The sequence below is a fragment of the Callorhinus ursinus genome, unplaced genomic scaffold (assembly GCF_003265705.2).
Source record: "Callorhinus ursinus isolate GAN/ISIS: 27379988/994484 unplaced genomic scaffold, GSC_fseal_2.0 scaffold19, whole genome shotgun sequence".
Lineage (NCBI taxonomy): Eukaryota > Metazoa > Chordata > Mammalia > Carnivora > Otariidae > Callorhinus > Callorhinus ursinus.
This window is the reverse complement of record NW_027397081.1, coordinates 1,130,427-1,147,597: the sequence shown is the minus strand read 5'-3', so window position 1 is coordinate 1,147,597 and position 17,171 is coordinate 1,130,427. Positions and strand designations below refer to the sequence as shown.

Below are 17,171 nucleotides of genomic sequence, written 5' to 3'. Positions count from 1 at the left end.
ATAGGAAATTTTTTTTCAAATGTTTGGAATGTTAAAAGACACCATAAACTGAGCCAAAATGACAACCTGGAGAAAATATTTGCTGTGAATATAATAGATAAAGAGTCATTTCCTTTGTAAATATAAAAGAGCTGTTACAGATTTGTAAGACGAAAGAAAGTAACTCAATAAAAAAAAGGAAATATGAAAACTAAAGATATGAACAGGAAATGCAGAGGAAAGCATGTATCTACAGATGTCTAGTAGCCAGCAAAATGCAAGTCAAAACAATAAGAAGATGTCATTATCTTATTGATCACATGGGCAAAAATGAATTCACGTTGTCATTTCTTTCATTGTTTAGGGTTTTTTTTTGGACATTCCATCCTTAAATGCTTTTCAGAGGGTAAAGGGAAACTTAATATTTCCCTTAGAAGGTGGGGGACTTTTGGTTGAGAAGGTCACATGCGTAGCGTAAGTTGGAAGCCTGACCAAGCCAAGGAAGGCGGGACTGGAGCCTTGCCCCATGCCCAGCTCTTGAGGAGCCAGCTCCCAAAACAGGCCCCAGAACCCATGCACATTCTCACCTCCCAACATTTTCTGGGAACAAAACCTTAAAGGGATACTCTTCTCTACCTTTGTGAAGAAAAAGACAAAACCTGTGCCTCAGGCAAAGAGAGGACAGCCTGTCCTTTAAATGTCCTGTCAGAGCACCGTGTGACTGGCCCGCCCAAGGCTTATCCAATCATGTAGGAGAATGCACTTTTGTTTGGCTTGTTGCTCACTATTGATTACAAGTCTAGACTTAGTGAACCCTCATGTTAATTGATAATTTTTGCCTATCAGCAATATCAGTGATTTCTGTCTGGTAGAAAAGATAACCCCAGTGGTTGTGGTTTTACTGTCTTATAGGTATTACCCAGGTTTGTAGCTGGCCTAAACTTACTCTAGCATTCCTCTTTCAGATGCCTGTGCACACTTCATTTCTCAAATAGGTTTCGGACTAGTTTCACCATCCTGCTCATTCTCTCATCAGTTAATTGAATAGATCTTTTATGAGTCACGGTTTTAACTTTTTTGAAAACTATACTTAGATATTCTTTCTTAATGTTACCCAGTGTTTAAAGCCCAGCTGGATGCTCATTTTTTCTAGAGAACTCTAACGGCCCCAGACAATCTCTACCTGCTCTGAATGACCATAGCGACCACGTTTTCCAGCCGGGAGCCCTAAGGTTTCTTGAAAGTGCTGGGAGGTGGGGAAAGGGAGAAGCTGAGAAGTGGGAGGGACGTTGTTGGTGATGGTTGTGCCTGTTGGCCCCACTGCCCTGTTTTAGGGACTGATTTTTTGTACCCAAGGAAGCGTGTTAGGCTTTGCAGGCTGTGTGGTCTTTGTCCCAATTACTCAGTTCTGCCTGGCAGCGAGAAATCGACCGTCGACAAGATATAACCAAATGAATGTGGGTGTTCTCCAATAAGTCTTTCTTTATAAACACTGAAATTTGAATTTCATATAATGTTCACATTTTCTTATTTTTTTTTCTTTCAGTTTTTTGGCCATTTTAAAATGGAAAAACATTCTTAGCCTAGGCTGTACGGGAGCAGCACACAGACTCACTCACAGCCTGCCGGCCCCCAGCCTCCTAGAGCATTGAAGGATCCTGCGATTCTTCCATCGATCATCTGTGGTCTATACTATTGTTATTATGTTGTTTGGTCCAGGTCTCATGTCCTTAACCAGGTCGTACATATGTGAGGGTACGTATCTCATACTTCTTTGGAAACCTCCTAAGGACCACGTTCATTGTTTGCAGCACAAGCACGATGAATGTTCAGCAGGAGAAAGAGGTTTGCCAGGCATGAGCCTGGCCTGAGGAAAGTCTGGGTAGGACTGGCTGCTCCTTAGAGTGGGTGGGAGGGTCAGGAAGCAGCAAACTGGACAGCACCCTCAGAGAAATCCTTGAAAGACACCCAGGGAATGGAGTTGGATGCCTTGTAGCACTTTCACTAAGATGGAGAGTAACCAGGAGGCAGATGCCCCTTTTCCCATCACAGTGAAGCCACCAGAAAAAGCCAGCTCCAAGCTCCTTGGGGGCCTGCAATGCCCTTCTGTCTCTAAGGATCAGGCGCTGATGAGGGAAGCTTTCTCCAGGCTGGTCCTTTGACAAGGACACACCTTCCCACGATCTGACATATAGTCTCTAACTGATTGCTCATTTCCAAAAAAGTCTTCCTCACTTTCCATCCTCTCTCCTTCCCAACACGCACACGCACAGGCTTGGGCAGGCCTCCATGGCAGGGCCAGAGCTCATCTTCATATTTACTGTGCCTCGAAAGTAGCTGGGACATCACTGGGACTCAGTAACTTTTCCTCTTCTTTTTTAGGAATATGGCGCTTTTAAACAGCACCTCCTTTAGTGCAGCCATTCAGAGGTGTCTGAAACACCTGATTTTCATGTGGTTTTATCTTTGTGGCCAGGGAGCGTGAAGGGACAGGAAGGAGAAGAGACTAGACTTGGATTTTCACGTGAATCCTCATAGGTGCCCCCTTTAAACTCCAGGGTGGTGAGCACCATTGCTGGACCCGACCCTGGAGGTTCCCATTGAAGAGGGGGAGGAGCCAAAATCGTGCATGTCCAGCAAATTCCTGGGACAGGCTGCCACTGCTGGTGTGGGACCAAACTTTGGGAGCCAGGATCCAGTGTTCCAGAAGATTAGTTCCATGGCTCCCCTACACCACTAGCACCTTTGGGAACTCATCTCTTGACTTGGTGGCCTCCAGCCTTATCATCAACCTTCCCTCTCCAATCCCAGACCTCCAATCTCCATCCCAGCCCACATCACCACTGTCCTTTGGCCAGGACAAAGGAGGATTAAAGCAGCAAAACAGGATCTATCAACTCAGCAAAAAAGAATCTGAGATTGTTTCACATTGAAGAACAAAAAAGTGACAAAAACTTTGGTTTACATGAAGGAATTAGCCTTAAAGAGGGAGTATAATTTTTGAGCTAATAGAGTGATCCTCCAAGAGGAATTTGGGGTTTCATCTAGGTGGAAAAGCTTTTCCCGCCAGGAAATAATACTGGCCACACCCACCGTCAGAGATACTTCCATCTACAGGGGGTGTTTACTTCCCCGCCTGGGTCACAGGGCGGAGGAGGGGGGCAGCCAGATCCTGGAGGTGTCTGTATCGTACTTTCCATGACAAGGAAATCTGCCAGAAAGGCATTTCTGAGCACCGGGTGTTACACGCAACTAATGAATTGTTGAACACAACATCGAAAACTGATGATGTACTATATGTTGGCTAACTGAACATAATAATAAATAAATAAATAAATAAAATTCAACCCTGTTTTGCCCCGGCTTAAATCCTCCACGTCCAACTAGTGCCCTCGGGATTGAATTGGAACTGCAGCAATCCAGGCCCATGCTTCCCTCCCCAGTCCCATGTCAGGAGATATCCTCCCCTACCAACACATGCGCACGCACATTCACACGCATGCACACATGCCTATACACGCACGCTCCCACGCACGTGTGCACACAAATGTGCACACACATGCACACATGCATGCACACACACCTCTCCTCCAACCGTTCTTTTGGGCTTTGCATATTCTCTTCCCCCTTCACCTTCCTCACCCCCTGCTTTCCCTCTGTATTCTCACAGGGGTTAAGACTACCCTTACACTTCCTCTGGGAAGACTTTCCTGACCCAGAGGAAAGAATATATCTGTCCCTCACTGGCTCCAAAACTACGCAATGACTGCTTGATCCATGTAGGGCCCCCAGGGGCAGCTACCCCAGGACACATCTTTCTCAGTTGATTGCAAAGATCTGTTTACTCCTTTTCTCCCATTACACTGTGAGCTCCTTGAGAGCAAGAACTGTGTCCCTAGAACCTAAAACATACTTAGCACCCAGTTACTAAATACTTATGGAATTAATGGAAAAGAATATTATCTTTTTAGAAAAACAATATACATTGGAATTTCTAAATAAAATTTTTATTGTCGAAAATTTGGAAAATACAACAATTTACCAAGAAGGAAGTTAAAATCATTTGTAATTCCCTGATTCTGAGGTAGCCCCTTTTAGTTTTTGCATTAATTTTTGAGAACGGGGATACTCTGTAAAAAGGAGAATGTAGGAGCTTTCTGACAACAATGACTCTTGCATAGAGAATGGACTTAAAAGACCAATTAGATGAGGGTTCAAGCTCTGGGCATAAAATGACAAGTGTACGGACGGGGTTACGAGAGAAAGAAGCCATGAGATTCACGGGATAAGTAGGAGGCGCGGTGGCAGGACCTAGAAATGGATTCGAGGTGGCAGGGAGTGGGAAGCCGAGCAGAGGGACACTGTCTGCTGACCTAAAGGTTAATAACTGTTAAGTAAATGGAATATTTTGAGATTGGATGAATGGAGATGTCGTGCACTCATGGATTCCTTCATCAGCTATTCCTCTGGCACCTGTTCTGCTCCAGGCACTGATGGGGAGTGGATAGGACCGCGGCCACTGTAGAGTCCGAGCGGCCATGGCGCAGAAGCCGCCTGGCCCATCCTTGGGTCAGCTGCGCCGGAACCTCTGGACTGTGCAGCACAGCAACTGTCCTCAGCGAAGTCGAGAAGGCAGCGCGAGAGCAGACGTCCTGCCCACAGGACAACGCTTGTGGACTCTGCAGTAGACTCAGTCGTCGATCAGTAGGGAACAGAGGAGCATAGCGTGCTCGCAACCACAGCACTTTTTCCCCTGCAACTCGTGTAATTGCCCCCCTTTCTCTCCCTCACAGAAACCCCTTGCTTTCATCCTGCAGTGGGACACCACTGGGTTTCCATCGGAGTGCAGCCACATCAGGTGAGCACCACAGCTCGCCGCTGCCCGTCCTCTAGCTTCGGCTCCGCGGCCACCACGTGGTCCTGCCAGAGGTAACTGGCAGATTTCGGCTGGGAGAGCAATCGAGGAAAGTTAAAAAGTCCTTTACAGAATTTTCTAAAAGCAGATAATTCCTTTAATTCCAAACACAGGCATATATGTTCAGGGCTGCCACACAAGTTGTGAGCCAGTGTCTTTTTGGCCGGTGAAGAAAGAAGACAGTTGCTTCAGACAGAGGTATAAAATCCCCCCATGTTATGCAATGGCTAGTTTTTGGTTGGTGCCAGATGTGAACGGGCCACATTCCTTCATGATGAAAATTGGGAATTAGTCTCCCTCTGAAGAGACATCCTCTAATAAAAAATTCCGTTAATAGTCAATAGCTAGAAAAACCACAGAAAATTTCGGAAACTCCTGAAGAAAAAAAAAATAAACTAAATAAATAAAATGGCCCATTTGTGTAACACTGGTTACACATATGTTCACTTTCTGAAAATACTCTGAGATCGATAATTTGAAATTTATAATTTGGACTCTTTTTGTGTGTATATTATAGAACGGTACAAATTTTATCTGAAAGCAAAATTGCTCCAGATACAACATCTTCTAAAAAAACCAAGAACAAAACAAACGAGGAAAATCATTTTCTGTTTCTCTGATGAGGAGAATGGTTGCTGCCTGAGGACAGGCCACTGGTGTCGGCTGTGAGGAGCGCTTTCCCGGCTTCTGACTCTGGAGTCAGTGAATGTGGATGTGTCACGTTCCAGTTCCGCCTTCTTCACTAGCTGGTTGGCCACTGGCAGAGTATTCAAACTCTCCAAGTTTCAGGGAACTCCTCTGCAAAATGGGAGTACCATCGACGTTGCAGAGTCATTAGGCATATGAACAACGTGATGTGTGTGCAGGGTCTGATCCGGTGCACAAATGTTCTGTCCTCACTTTCTCCAGCAACGTTCCTCTTTCACACTTTCCCAGACGTTCCCAGGTCTGCGCGTCGAGTGAAGTCCAAGGGAGATGCTACTGGGACAAATACGCCAAAGACAGGAAAGCCGGGGAGGCTCCAGGAGGGGCCAAGGCCAGCCAGGCCCTGGCGCTCATGAGTAACGAGGAAAATGTGAAGGGATCCCTGTCATTACTGAAACCCAGCCAGACACTGCTGCCGGGGTGCCAACGACAACAAGGAAAGCTGACATTATAGTATTTGCTCACTGTGCAGATTTTCCACACAGAAAAATATGGGGATTAAGTCAAAAAACAGCAATACGATCTATCAAAACAGTGGATTTTCCCATGGTGTGAGTAGAGCAGGGAATTTGGGGTTACTTTTTGGTGCCAGGCCTTACAGGAATGCTGGGTTGACTCATTAAAATCCAATCAATGGCTATTTTTATGTGTGTCATCTTCTGACATGGGGTTTTGGGGAACTGAGATAGTTCCCAGTGACATTCCCCATGTGACATTAACTTGTTTTTCTTGCAATGGTTTTCCCTGAGTTTTCCATTCTCTTGCATTTGGTGCCTGAGGTAACCTGATCAAGGTTCACCTAGTAATAGAATTTGCACAGTCATTAGCTCTAAAACTTTCCTGGGTTCCTCCCTTCCTTCCTTGGGGACCCATCCTGGCCTTCATCCTCTCTGCTCTTCCGTGCCTTCTTGACATCGCATTTGCCTTGGCCTGAGGCTGCAGATTGGTGGACTTGCACAGTGACCTTAGGGATGGCTTCCTTATCATACGTAACGGGTTCAGTGTTCCCCACTGATAGCTTATCTCCTTGGGATGAGGAGGTTGTAGTTTCCATGAATACTGTGCCACCATAGACCCATGCTGCTTGTATTTTTCCTTTATGTGTTTCTTATGTAAGGGCCACTTCGGCATCTCTATTATTTTAAATAAAAGTGACTTAAGAGCCAGCCTGGGCAGGAAGGACACTGAGACTGTCCTCTGTCCCCTTGAAAGCAGGAGATAAACGTCCAGGTGAAAGGTGCCCTCCTTGTGCCAGGAGGTAAAGACCCATCCTTATCACCAGAGATGGGACATTTGGAGCCCAGAAGGCCATGTCCACAACCCTCGTGACTTTTTGCTAATGTACTCACTCTGCCGGCCCAAGTCTGTTTACAATTCCTTAGTGACTGAAGCTCCCAAAGTTCAGTTTCCTTTGTCCTGTCGATGCCTCACATATTTATGGGCTCTTTGTCTCAAAAACTGCCCACCTTGGTCATTTCTTCAGGTCTCAATATCATAACAAGGACTCTGTGTGCACGTAATAAACTTTGGGCTTTTTTTCTCCTGTTAATTTGTCTCATGTAAATTTAATTCTTAGTCCAGCTGGAAGAGCTTGAAAGTCAGAGGAAGAATTTTTCCTTCCCTTCACGTCAATATAAAGTAACGATCAATTCCATCAATGACTTAAACAGAGGAAATTTGTAAGGAAATTTAAAATTATGTATTGCTTAAATGCAAAAGATACTCCAAAGGTGATACCATATATGTCATTGGGTGGTAAGGTTCCAGCCTCAGCTCAGTAGAACACCTGACCTTGTCTAACCCCAGTGCCTTACAGCCTAGGGCTGGCCTTTACCTCTTTAGGGACACATGAAGGGGAAACAGATATAGGGAAGTCTGACTCCCTAACCTCAGCATCTCCAGCCCATTTGTTCATTGTCACCACAGAAACAGGGGCTGGTGCTCAGGAAGCCTCCTGCTGTCTCACCCATCAGCCTGAGCAAATGATACAACTGTTTTCCTGTCCTGCAGGTGGGGACCGGGGAGTGAAGGCAGTAGCTCTTGGCTGGGCTTTGGGACTGATTTTTGCCATTAGAACTCCAGCCAAGGGGTGCCTGGGTGGCTCTGTCATTAAGCGTCTGCCTTTGGCTCAGGTCATGATCCCAGGGTCCTGGGATCGAGCCCACATCGGGCTCCCTGCTCAGCGGGGAGCCTGCTTCTCCCTCTGCCTGCTGCTCCCCCTGCTTGTGCGTGCTCTCTTTGGCTCTCTCTCTATATCAAATAAAAGAAAAAAAAACAAAAAACAAAACAAAACTAGCGAAGAGGCAAGCACAAACAGTGTAGGGAATTCAGATTGCATGCATCTATGGGGGAGGAAAAATTTCAGTTCTTCTAACTGGACTAAGAATCAGATTGACATGAGACAGATTCACAGGAGAAAATAAAATTTAATTTCTATGTGTGGGGAACCCCACAGACATGAGATTCGAAAGGCAGTCAGTCATCCTTGAAAGGCAGCAGGGGAGAGGGGGCGGGGACTTCAAAGGGAAGGAACAAAATTCACAGGAAGGTGAAAACAAGTAAGTGTTGAGTAACACACGTTTGCTGGGCTCTCAGAAACAATGGGACAAAGAGAGGACTTTGAACAAACAGGCCTTGCTGGGTTCCTCCCTGTCCACTGTAAGCTGTTCATATCACAATGCAGTTCTCTCTCTTCCTGGAGCAGGCCCTCTATAAATTCTTTTAGACAGTTAGGGGAAGGTAAAGTTTCTTCCTGAGTCTTTGGGGCCTTGATTGTTTTCAGCTGAAAATCATTACACCCATTCTCTCTATAAAAACGAGAGCCGAGATAACCTGAACAATGTCAGGTGGCAAGTTCACTAGAATAAAGGGAGGTGTAAGTGATAAGCACTTATATCAGGTTGCATGGAAGGCAGCCATCACCTGCTAGAAGCCTTCAAGTTTCCACAAGCTGGGATGCGTATGTCCAGTGGCCTGGGAAGTACGTTGCGTTTCTACAGAGGAGGGTGTGGGCACCCCCTTCTCAGCTGCCTGGCCGTTCTGTGCTGAGGCCATCATCTGTTCCAGGCCACCATCACAAGGAAGAGGTCTGGAGACTTGGGGATGATTATGACCATGACAGAATCATCTTCACTGTGCAGGACTTTTCTCAGTTTCGGGAATTCTAAAACTGGTTCTTGTCTTTAGCTCAAAAGAATTTTTAGGGCGCCTGGGTGGCTTGGATAGTTAAGCATCTGCCTTCAGCTCAGGTCATGATCACAGGGTCCTGAGATCGGGGGTCCCACATCTGGGGACCAGGGTCCCACATCTGGCTCCCTGCTCCTTGGGGAGCCTGCTTCTCCCTCTGCCCCTCCTCTCTCTCTCCGTCTCTCTCTCTCTGTCTCTCATGAATAAATAAAATCTAAGAAAAAATAATTTTTATGCCAAAGAGACATATTTGGGGATAAATATTCCAGTTTCCTTCAGTGTATCAGGCTCCAGGATAGAAGTCAGAATGAGAACAATGGGCTCAGTCCCAAATGCAGAGGCAGGAAACACAGAGCCTGCTAGAGACTAGAGGAGGGCTTGAAGCAAAGGTGTGGGCTTCGTGGGAGTTGTGTTTGCAGAACACACCTGTGCATGGGCTCTGACAGACCAGCTGCCCTGGGACGGATGGCAAGCAGGATCAGAGTCTTTCCAGAAGCAGACAAGAACTTGACTAGACACATAGGGAGCTCTCTGAACTTCCTTGACTTATGCCTAAAACACGGTTGTTTAGACATTGTTGTCACTCACTAGGAGATATTTTCCATTTGTGAAATGAATTCTAAGCATGATTCATGCTTCCTTGCAAGGCTTAGTAATCATCTGATGGAGTTGGTGTTAGAAAGGAGGAAGTTCCTTGCTGTCTCCACAGAGTGGATCTTTTTAGGGGCACCTCGGGTTGGAAATCCCAAGAGCCTGTTATTCATAGTGAAACTGAGATGTGAAACCTGAGTTCTTGAATTTTCGTGGTGCTAAGGAAGAGCCTCTCTCCTTTATCTGTATTTGTCTCAGACGCATTAGGTAGCCATCCTGCACAGAGAGCATCCCACTTCCAATTTCGTGAAGCCGTGCCCAGGTGGCTTCATTCGGTCACATGTGTGTGTATATGCATGCTTCCTTCTTTACGCTTTCCCTTCCCTAGATGCCCTACTTCTCTTCCTCTGTATGGGCCCATGTGATTCTCCAGCAGGGCCCCACACAGTTTACTTTTGGTCAAGACCCTGGCATATCCCAGTGGAAGAGCTCTAGCCCAAAAACTGATCTCCCTTGCAAGCTAGTGGTGCTGATTCCGAGTCTTCCAGTAAAGCCTAGTTATGACTGCACTTTTTTCCAGTGGAGAGACTTAGGTCAATATTTTGAAGTTGTTTATGTCTTTTAGAGTGCTCTATGGCAATGAAAATGTCCATGATATTGGTAGCTCTTTAAGGCGTCATCAAACATTACCTGGTAGAAAAATTTGTTGAAAGGCAGCTGAGAGTGAGAGGCTTCTGGGGGCTCTAATTTTTTTGGATGGAAATGGCAGTGGCGTTTAAATATTGGGGTGGGCAGGCATTTAAATATTTAATGTTTGCCTTAGATCACCCCTGATTTAAGGACAAGCATATCAAAGGGACTACTTGCTACAGAAATGTGAGCACATGCCTGCACTAGGTCCAGCGATGTCCCCTCCATGTTTTTATTTCAATTCCTTTAAAATCAAACACCCATTTATGGACTGCTTTGTAATACTATCCCTTTGTGTTCTCTGAAGGCTAAAAAAGGGTCCACGATGATTGCCAATTTATAAAATGCATACACTTTCTGGAAAAGTTAGATAAAACATTTAGAAAATTATACTTAAAATATATGAATAGTGATAATGATGATGCTGATGGTGCTGGCGATGATACAGCCCAGCTGCTATGTAGAAAGGACCGTGTTAAGTAGCCTGTATATGTAACATGTAGGAATCTCAGTCCTGCTGTGCCAGATATGATGCATTTTTAAAACATTTAACCTCAAATCTGAGCTTCCATCTCAATGGGCTTATAGGAAACTCGACTTCAATCGTGCGCACATTCCATGTCCTCCGTATTGATCCGCCGAGCCTGCATGTTCTTTCACTTCTGCCGCCTGTTGCTTCTGTGGCAGGCCCCATCCATCTTTCCTCAAACCATCGCCATTTCAGTGGATTTAGGTTCTTGGAAAGAAGCCAGAATGAGAATAATATGCTCAGCATCACAGATGTTGAGGCGAGAACCACAGAGTTGCCTAGCTGCTTGAGCGGAGCTTGAAGGAAAGGAAAGAAATACAGGAAAAAATAATGTGGTTTAAAAATTATCTCATCTCACTCTGGAAGAGAACTTGTGTGCATTCTCTCTAGTCTGTTCTCTGTCCATTGATTTGTTTTCTCTCTGAGTTGATCTAACCCACAAATACAGCTGGTCAATCCTTTGTGAGAATGCCACTACTTTTTACTGACACAGAGTTCAACAGATTTGCCTTCTGTGGTCTAAATACTATGTATGGAATCTGGGTCTCTTGGCTTTACAACCATCTTCCAGAGTCTGTGCCCTGGATCAGTCCCCTGTGAGCTGCCATGTCGGACCAGGCAAAACTGGTCTCATTAGTCAGTTACTGACCCAGCCCCAGGGTACATGCCACCACAGGCCATCCATTCTCAATTGGGGCAATATCATCCCCAAGTGGGTGAAAATTGGTCACTGGGGGCAAAAAAAATCTTATTCTTTATGTATAAAGGATGGATAACTATAGAGCATATAAACAAGTACATAATATGTCTCTGGTATTAAAACTTCATGGGAGAAGATCTAAAATGTCTGTTTCTTGGGGGCAATAAAGAAAGAAGTGTTGGGAGACATTGCTGTAGGTGTTAGAAAAGGAAGAGAACCAACATCCATGGACAGGCTGTCAAGGTGCCAGGTGGAGTGCCGAGCAGTTTCGTGCATTGTCTTATTTAATCCTCCAAACAGTTGTTTATGGAGGAGGAAGCTGAACTTACACGACTTGCCCAAAGCCACAGTTTTGTAGGTAGCATAGTTGAGGTTTGAGGCCAAGTTTCTTTCCAAAGCCTGGCTCTTCTCGTTAAACCAGGCTGCAATCAAAATTGGAGTGGACATATCTGCATCCTTATATCCACCTCTACGTGTTGACCTTGTTGTTGGAGAGCAGGAACAGGGAAATCAACAGTTGACTAACAACACATATGTGTATCCATCACACTGCATCTCCTTCGTGATGTGCGCATAGGATGTCGGCTTCCTGCTGCATATCATGTCTTAGTTTATTGTTTGAAGGGGAGCCACTTGCTGGGGGAAGAAAAGAGGCCACAGAGAGAAACCATGGTGACTTGTACATTCCCTGTTTTTCTCCCTCCACTTCCTTTCTGCACCCCATGGGAACGTCCTCACTTCTGAACCAGACACACTCCAGCTTTCTCACCAGCACTCTGCAACTTCCCTTGTGGGGTTAGTGAACTTCGCGATACAGTTTGGGGCCGAGTCCCGGTTTGAAAGGCAGCAGATTTCTAATCAGTTACTCTGATATTCCCTTATGAACAGCTAAGTAGCAGCTCCATGTTGGGTCAAGTTCCAGGTCATTCTGGAAGAAGGTAGAGGGGACTCAATGAGTGGTCCCCACCATCAACATCCGCTCTTCTGTGGGCTGTTTGTGATTCTGTGCTGGGTGGATGTAGATGCATTTGTGGTTGAACACTGTTATTGAGGTTGACTTTTCTCCTCTGTGGAAAAAGTTAGCTGGTCTAACCCAACCATGGCATGACCAACATTCAGGGACAGAGGTAAGAGGAGAAGGCAAAGAATGAACTTTTATTGAGGTCCTGTCATATGAAGGTAGGTGCTTTTAATGGATTGGGTCATTTATTCTTTACAAAATCTTAATATTATCCCCATTTTACATATAAAGAAAATGAAGCATGGAAAAATTAGCCTAAGTGCACACAACTGGTGAGGGTGACTCTTGACATGTACTTCAGGGGTGCTCTGGGCCAATTCCTAGGGAGCTCGGGCAGCAAATCCACCTTAGCAGCAGGGCACTGTCTGGGCCGGGGCTGGGAGGAAGTGCACAGAGGTGATTCTCCAGAGAGCGGCCCAGGACGGCCGCCCCCGGGCATCCAGACTCACTTACAGCATTTCAGGACTGCGTGCCTCCTGCTGGCCCCCACACAGCCTAGGGGACAGTCTGGCTTTCACTGAGAAGATTGAGTATCACGGTGTCATTGGTGTAGTGTTCGCAGTAGTAAGATACCCATAGGAAGACCGAAATCTGAAGAAAAATCAAAGTGATGTGTGACAAAATGATATGTGTTGTAGCAACAAGGCAGGACAGAGTCAGGAGGCCTCCCAGATGTCTCCTTAGGCAATTCACTTCCTTTTTCTGGACTCCCAATTCTTTATCCATAAAAGGAGAGAGTTAACTGGCTGAAATTTTCTTCCTACATGAACAGATTATTGGTGGAAGCGTCAGATAGTGGATTTCTTTGTATATTTGGGGAACATTTCTCCTCTCTGGTCCTTGCCAATGACCATGTTCCATTTGCCTCTAGATCCTCAAGGATGATACCCCAAATAGTTGAAGGTGATTCTATCAGGGAGATGCCTCAGAAGGTCCTGGTGTCTGGCTCAGGAAGGAAACAATGTGCTTTAGAATCTGCCTTTTACTAAGGAAGGTCTTATCAGCAAGTAGTCCCTGTCATGAGGGTCTTTGACCTCGGCCACTTTCTGTGCCTTCATAGACATGTTCTTCTTCACAGCGAGCACTGCGAGGGACCCCTTGATTCTGATTTCCATCAGTGTGTCCCCTGGAAGCCAGTCTGGGCCTGGATCATAATCTTGTAGCTCCTTCAAACATAGGAGAGAGGTCTGGGCACGTAGGTGATCGCCATTCTCATCCCCATTATCAACCTCTTCTAAATATCTTACCTAAGAGAGCCATAAAGGAAGAAGGAGAGCAAGTCACTGAAGACCTGTAAGGTGTGTCAGGCTTTAGGCTAAGTACTCTTCCCTATAATTTAATGTAATCCTGGTAACAACTCTTGAGGTACCTGCTATTTTTATTCCAATTTCACAAGTGGAGAGATTAAGTCTTACGGAGATTAATGATTGTGAAAGATGGTAAAATGAGCTAAGATTCTCAGGCTCGTTGACTTTACCCCCAGAACCTAAGCTCATAGCTGCTGCGATGTTCTGTGGTTGCCCGATGGCCCTTCTCCCTCATACTCAACCCATGTGGGGCATTTGGCAAGCCAAGACCAGAGACCATTAAAATTTGGGTATAGTTTTGTTTTTGTTTTTTTAGAAACCTTCCAGGGAGGACATTTTTTCCCCTTCCTTTGTAGTTTGTGCAGCTTTTGCCTTTATATCTTACATCCTACACTTTCCAGATTTCCTGCAAGTCTTCCCCAAACCAGACTGGTTTCTGCTAGGAGTAAGACCGGTTCTTGCTTTTGGTGTGGTTTAGGAGCACAACTTCTGTCTAACAAAGGCTCCCACAAAGAAAGCTAACTACTGATGTGCTATAGACCCTATTCTCCAACAAAATTCATCCATGCATATGTCTCGAGCACCTACTCACCTCAAGGCGGTTTCAGGCACAGAAATACAGTGGTGAACAAGGCGGACAGAGCCCACCCACACAGACAACATTCTGATGGTGGAGAACCAGCCCCTCCCAGATTTCCTGATAAATCCCATTTTCTCCTGCTCTCTAGCCAAACAACCATGCTCCTCTTATGGTTCTTGAGTTAAATTCAGTATCTGACAGAATTACCTTACAATACTACGTGATCTTCCCCTTCACGGATCCTAGAGCCACACTGGTTATAACTGCAAATCATGTGACTCTCCTTTTGGGCCAAGAAAAGCAAATGAATATTCTTGAGCATGTACCGTACATGCGTGCATTTATAATACATGGTCTCATCTCATCATCACAAAAGCTTAAGGAGGCAAAGATCATTATCCTTGTTTTCAAAGGAAATATCTGAAGATCCTAGAGGTCAAATCACAGAGCTTGAAAAGGGCTGATTGCAGGTAGGATATTAGCTACAGTGCTCGTGCAGGTGCCCCTTGTTTTCCTGGAGCGCCCACGTCAGGGAGAGGCTGGAAAGCAGCTAGCAGTTCCTGGGCCCAGGAGGTGGGTCACAGCAGTGACTGAATCCTAACCCGCCACCCTGGGACTCCTCCACCATCAGCCTGTCCACACAGAATGGGGAGGCAGCCCCAAGCTCTCATGTCTGCCTGCATGGTTTATGCCTGGGTTCTCAGATGTTTCTGTCTCCAAGCATTTTCCACCAACTGACAGGCAGATCCTGTGTGAACGGAGCAACCAGGACAAGGGAAAAGGAAGCTGGGCGGACACGAAGGTAGATTGCAGAGGCAAACCTTCCCTATCTTTCACAGTTGAAGTGTTGACCTTGGGCTGCCCACTCTAGCCTATTAGGCAGGTACAGGAATTGGCCTCTGGAATCTGTACCCAGGTACGCAGTCGGGATCAGGCTTGAGTTAGAAGCAGGATCTAAGCCTGCACAGCACATACAGCAGACGTCAAAGCATCGTGATGTTATAGATTTTCCTTGTTAAACACCAAGTCTCTATATATCACAGTTCTCTAGGGAGCTAGAGTCAGCCTGGAAAGGATTCTTCTAGTTCAGCAAAAGGATTTCATTCATCTGACTTTTTAAATTTTGTTCCTTAAAAAAGCCTGTTTTACCTATAGTAAATATAAAGAAATTATTACAGTAAAAATTCAGATGCTGAACTTTCTAAACATACATCTGTAATTATTGTAACATTTTAGGTGTGTAGTGTTTCTCATATAATGCATTATTTTGGAGGGCTTATTTATTTTGGGGAATATGCCCTGAGTTGTATGAGTGATGAGTTCGGTGCTAATGGACCCATTGTTGGTCTTAGAAAAAGATCTGTGCTTGTGTTTGCGTGTTTTTGAGATAAGTCAAGGGATGATATCAGCTGTGAGTCACTCGAAGGATTTCATATTCACAGAACAAGACCTAAGGGTTATATAAGTAGGAACATTTGAGGAACTTTGCACTGAGAAGGAACCGGGTAAGTTGGGTTGAGCCATTCACAAGTTTAGAATGAAGTTTCTTCTGTTGGTGCTGACCCTGCAGGTCACTGCTTCAGGGATGGTTCTTCTGACCAACTCTTCAAGCTCCAAAGAAAATGATGTGCTATTTGGTCAAGTAAGTATTGACCCCATATATCTACCCAGCCTGATTTCTGTCTTTAAAATGTATTGCGTTGACTAGTTTTATCTTGAAAAGTACTAGTTGAAAAAGAGTTTAGGAGACTACTTGCTTTTAGCACTGTATTTTTCTTTGCCAAAGAGGATGTAGGAAAGTGGTGTTGTTTTTGAAGGAGTGTTATAAAACTCTCCTATTGACACTGTCCTACAGGTCACTGCTTCTGGAACTGTTCCATTGGTGAACTCTACCGACTCTGAAAATAATGTGACATATGCCCAAGTAAGTATTGACACCAGAGTATTTATCCAGCCTGATTTTTGTCTCTAAAATTTGTTGCATTGGGGGCACCTGGGTGGCTCAGTTGGTTAAGCGTCTGCCTTCAGCTCAGGTCATGATCTCAGGGTCCTGGGATCAAGCCCCAAGTCACACTCCCTGCTTGGAGGAGGGTCTGCTTTTCCCTCTCCCTCTGCCCCTCCTCCCTGCTTATGTTCTCTCTCTCAAATAAATAAAATCTTTAAAAAATATTTGTTGCATTGACCAGTTCTGTCTTGAAAAGTACTAGTTGAAAACTGGTTTAAGAGGCTATTTGCTTTAAACACTGTATTTTTCTCTGCCAAAGATGAATGTAGGAAAGGTATTGGTTTTGAAAAAGTGTTATAAAATTGGTGGATGAATTTGTTCCTTTTACTAAAAAGCCTTTACTAAATAGCTTTGGCCGAGGAGAGTTAGTTCAAAATAATTAGAGTTCAACTTCTGTTCAGTATTTTACAATAATCATTTAATGCCATTTAATGATCTGAGATTTGAGCAATGGCTTGATTATGTAACCACTTCAGCCTGCCATGATGAATCAAGAATACTTTTTACTGTCTGGCATCCCAGATATTTCTTCATGAGTATGTTTTAAAAATAGTTTTCTCCTCCCCATTTCTTTCTTTTCCCTAATCATATGAGTTTGGATGATATCCCCATTCTCTAAGACTCTTTTAACTTTGCATTTGCCATAGTTGTCCATTGTGTTGAGCTTTGGATTTTTAAGCAGGAAAATATTATCCCAACTTAAATTAATAATTTATGCATCCTGACAATAAAGGTTTCACTGCTTACTTGATGCCATGATGTGCCAGATGGTGAAATAGATTTTAAAGAATAGAAATAAGTTCAAAGAGGTAGACACACAAAGGTGTTTCTAGTGACCTTCCGGCAATCAGTATTGCTAAAAGTTTGTGACTCACCTTGAAAGCACAAAGAGTTAAGATTTTTTTTCTCATTATAATTAATTGTCTGGTGCCTGGTTCAGAAGCACCAATGTGCAGCTGAGTC

General features: G+C 44.8%; 1 protein-coding gene across 7 annotated transcripts in view; it reads left to right on the top strand.

The window, feature by feature from the left end:
- The window catches only part of MMP12 (matrix metallopeptidase 12), a 39,717-nt gene that overhangs the window by 10,810 nt on the left and 11,736 nt on the right, over window positions 1-17,171 (top strand). For 6 of the 7 annotated variants that reach the window (XM_073903656.1, XM_025893902.2, XM_025893903.2 and 3 more), the window contains 3 exons: window positions 1,526-1,734; window positions 15,774-15,845; window positions 16,059-16,127. In XM_073903656.1, the coding sequence (XP_073759757.1) occupies window positions 15,789-15,845; window positions 16,059-16,127 (126 nt within the window). In that variant the 5' untranslated portion in view covers window positions 1,526-1,734; window positions 15,774-15,788. Of the gene's footprint in view, window positions 1-1,525; window positions 1,735-15,707; window positions 15,846-16,058; window positions 16,128-17,171 lie in introns of those variants that run through there. The other variant, XM_025893900.2, reaches the window with a different exon arrangement.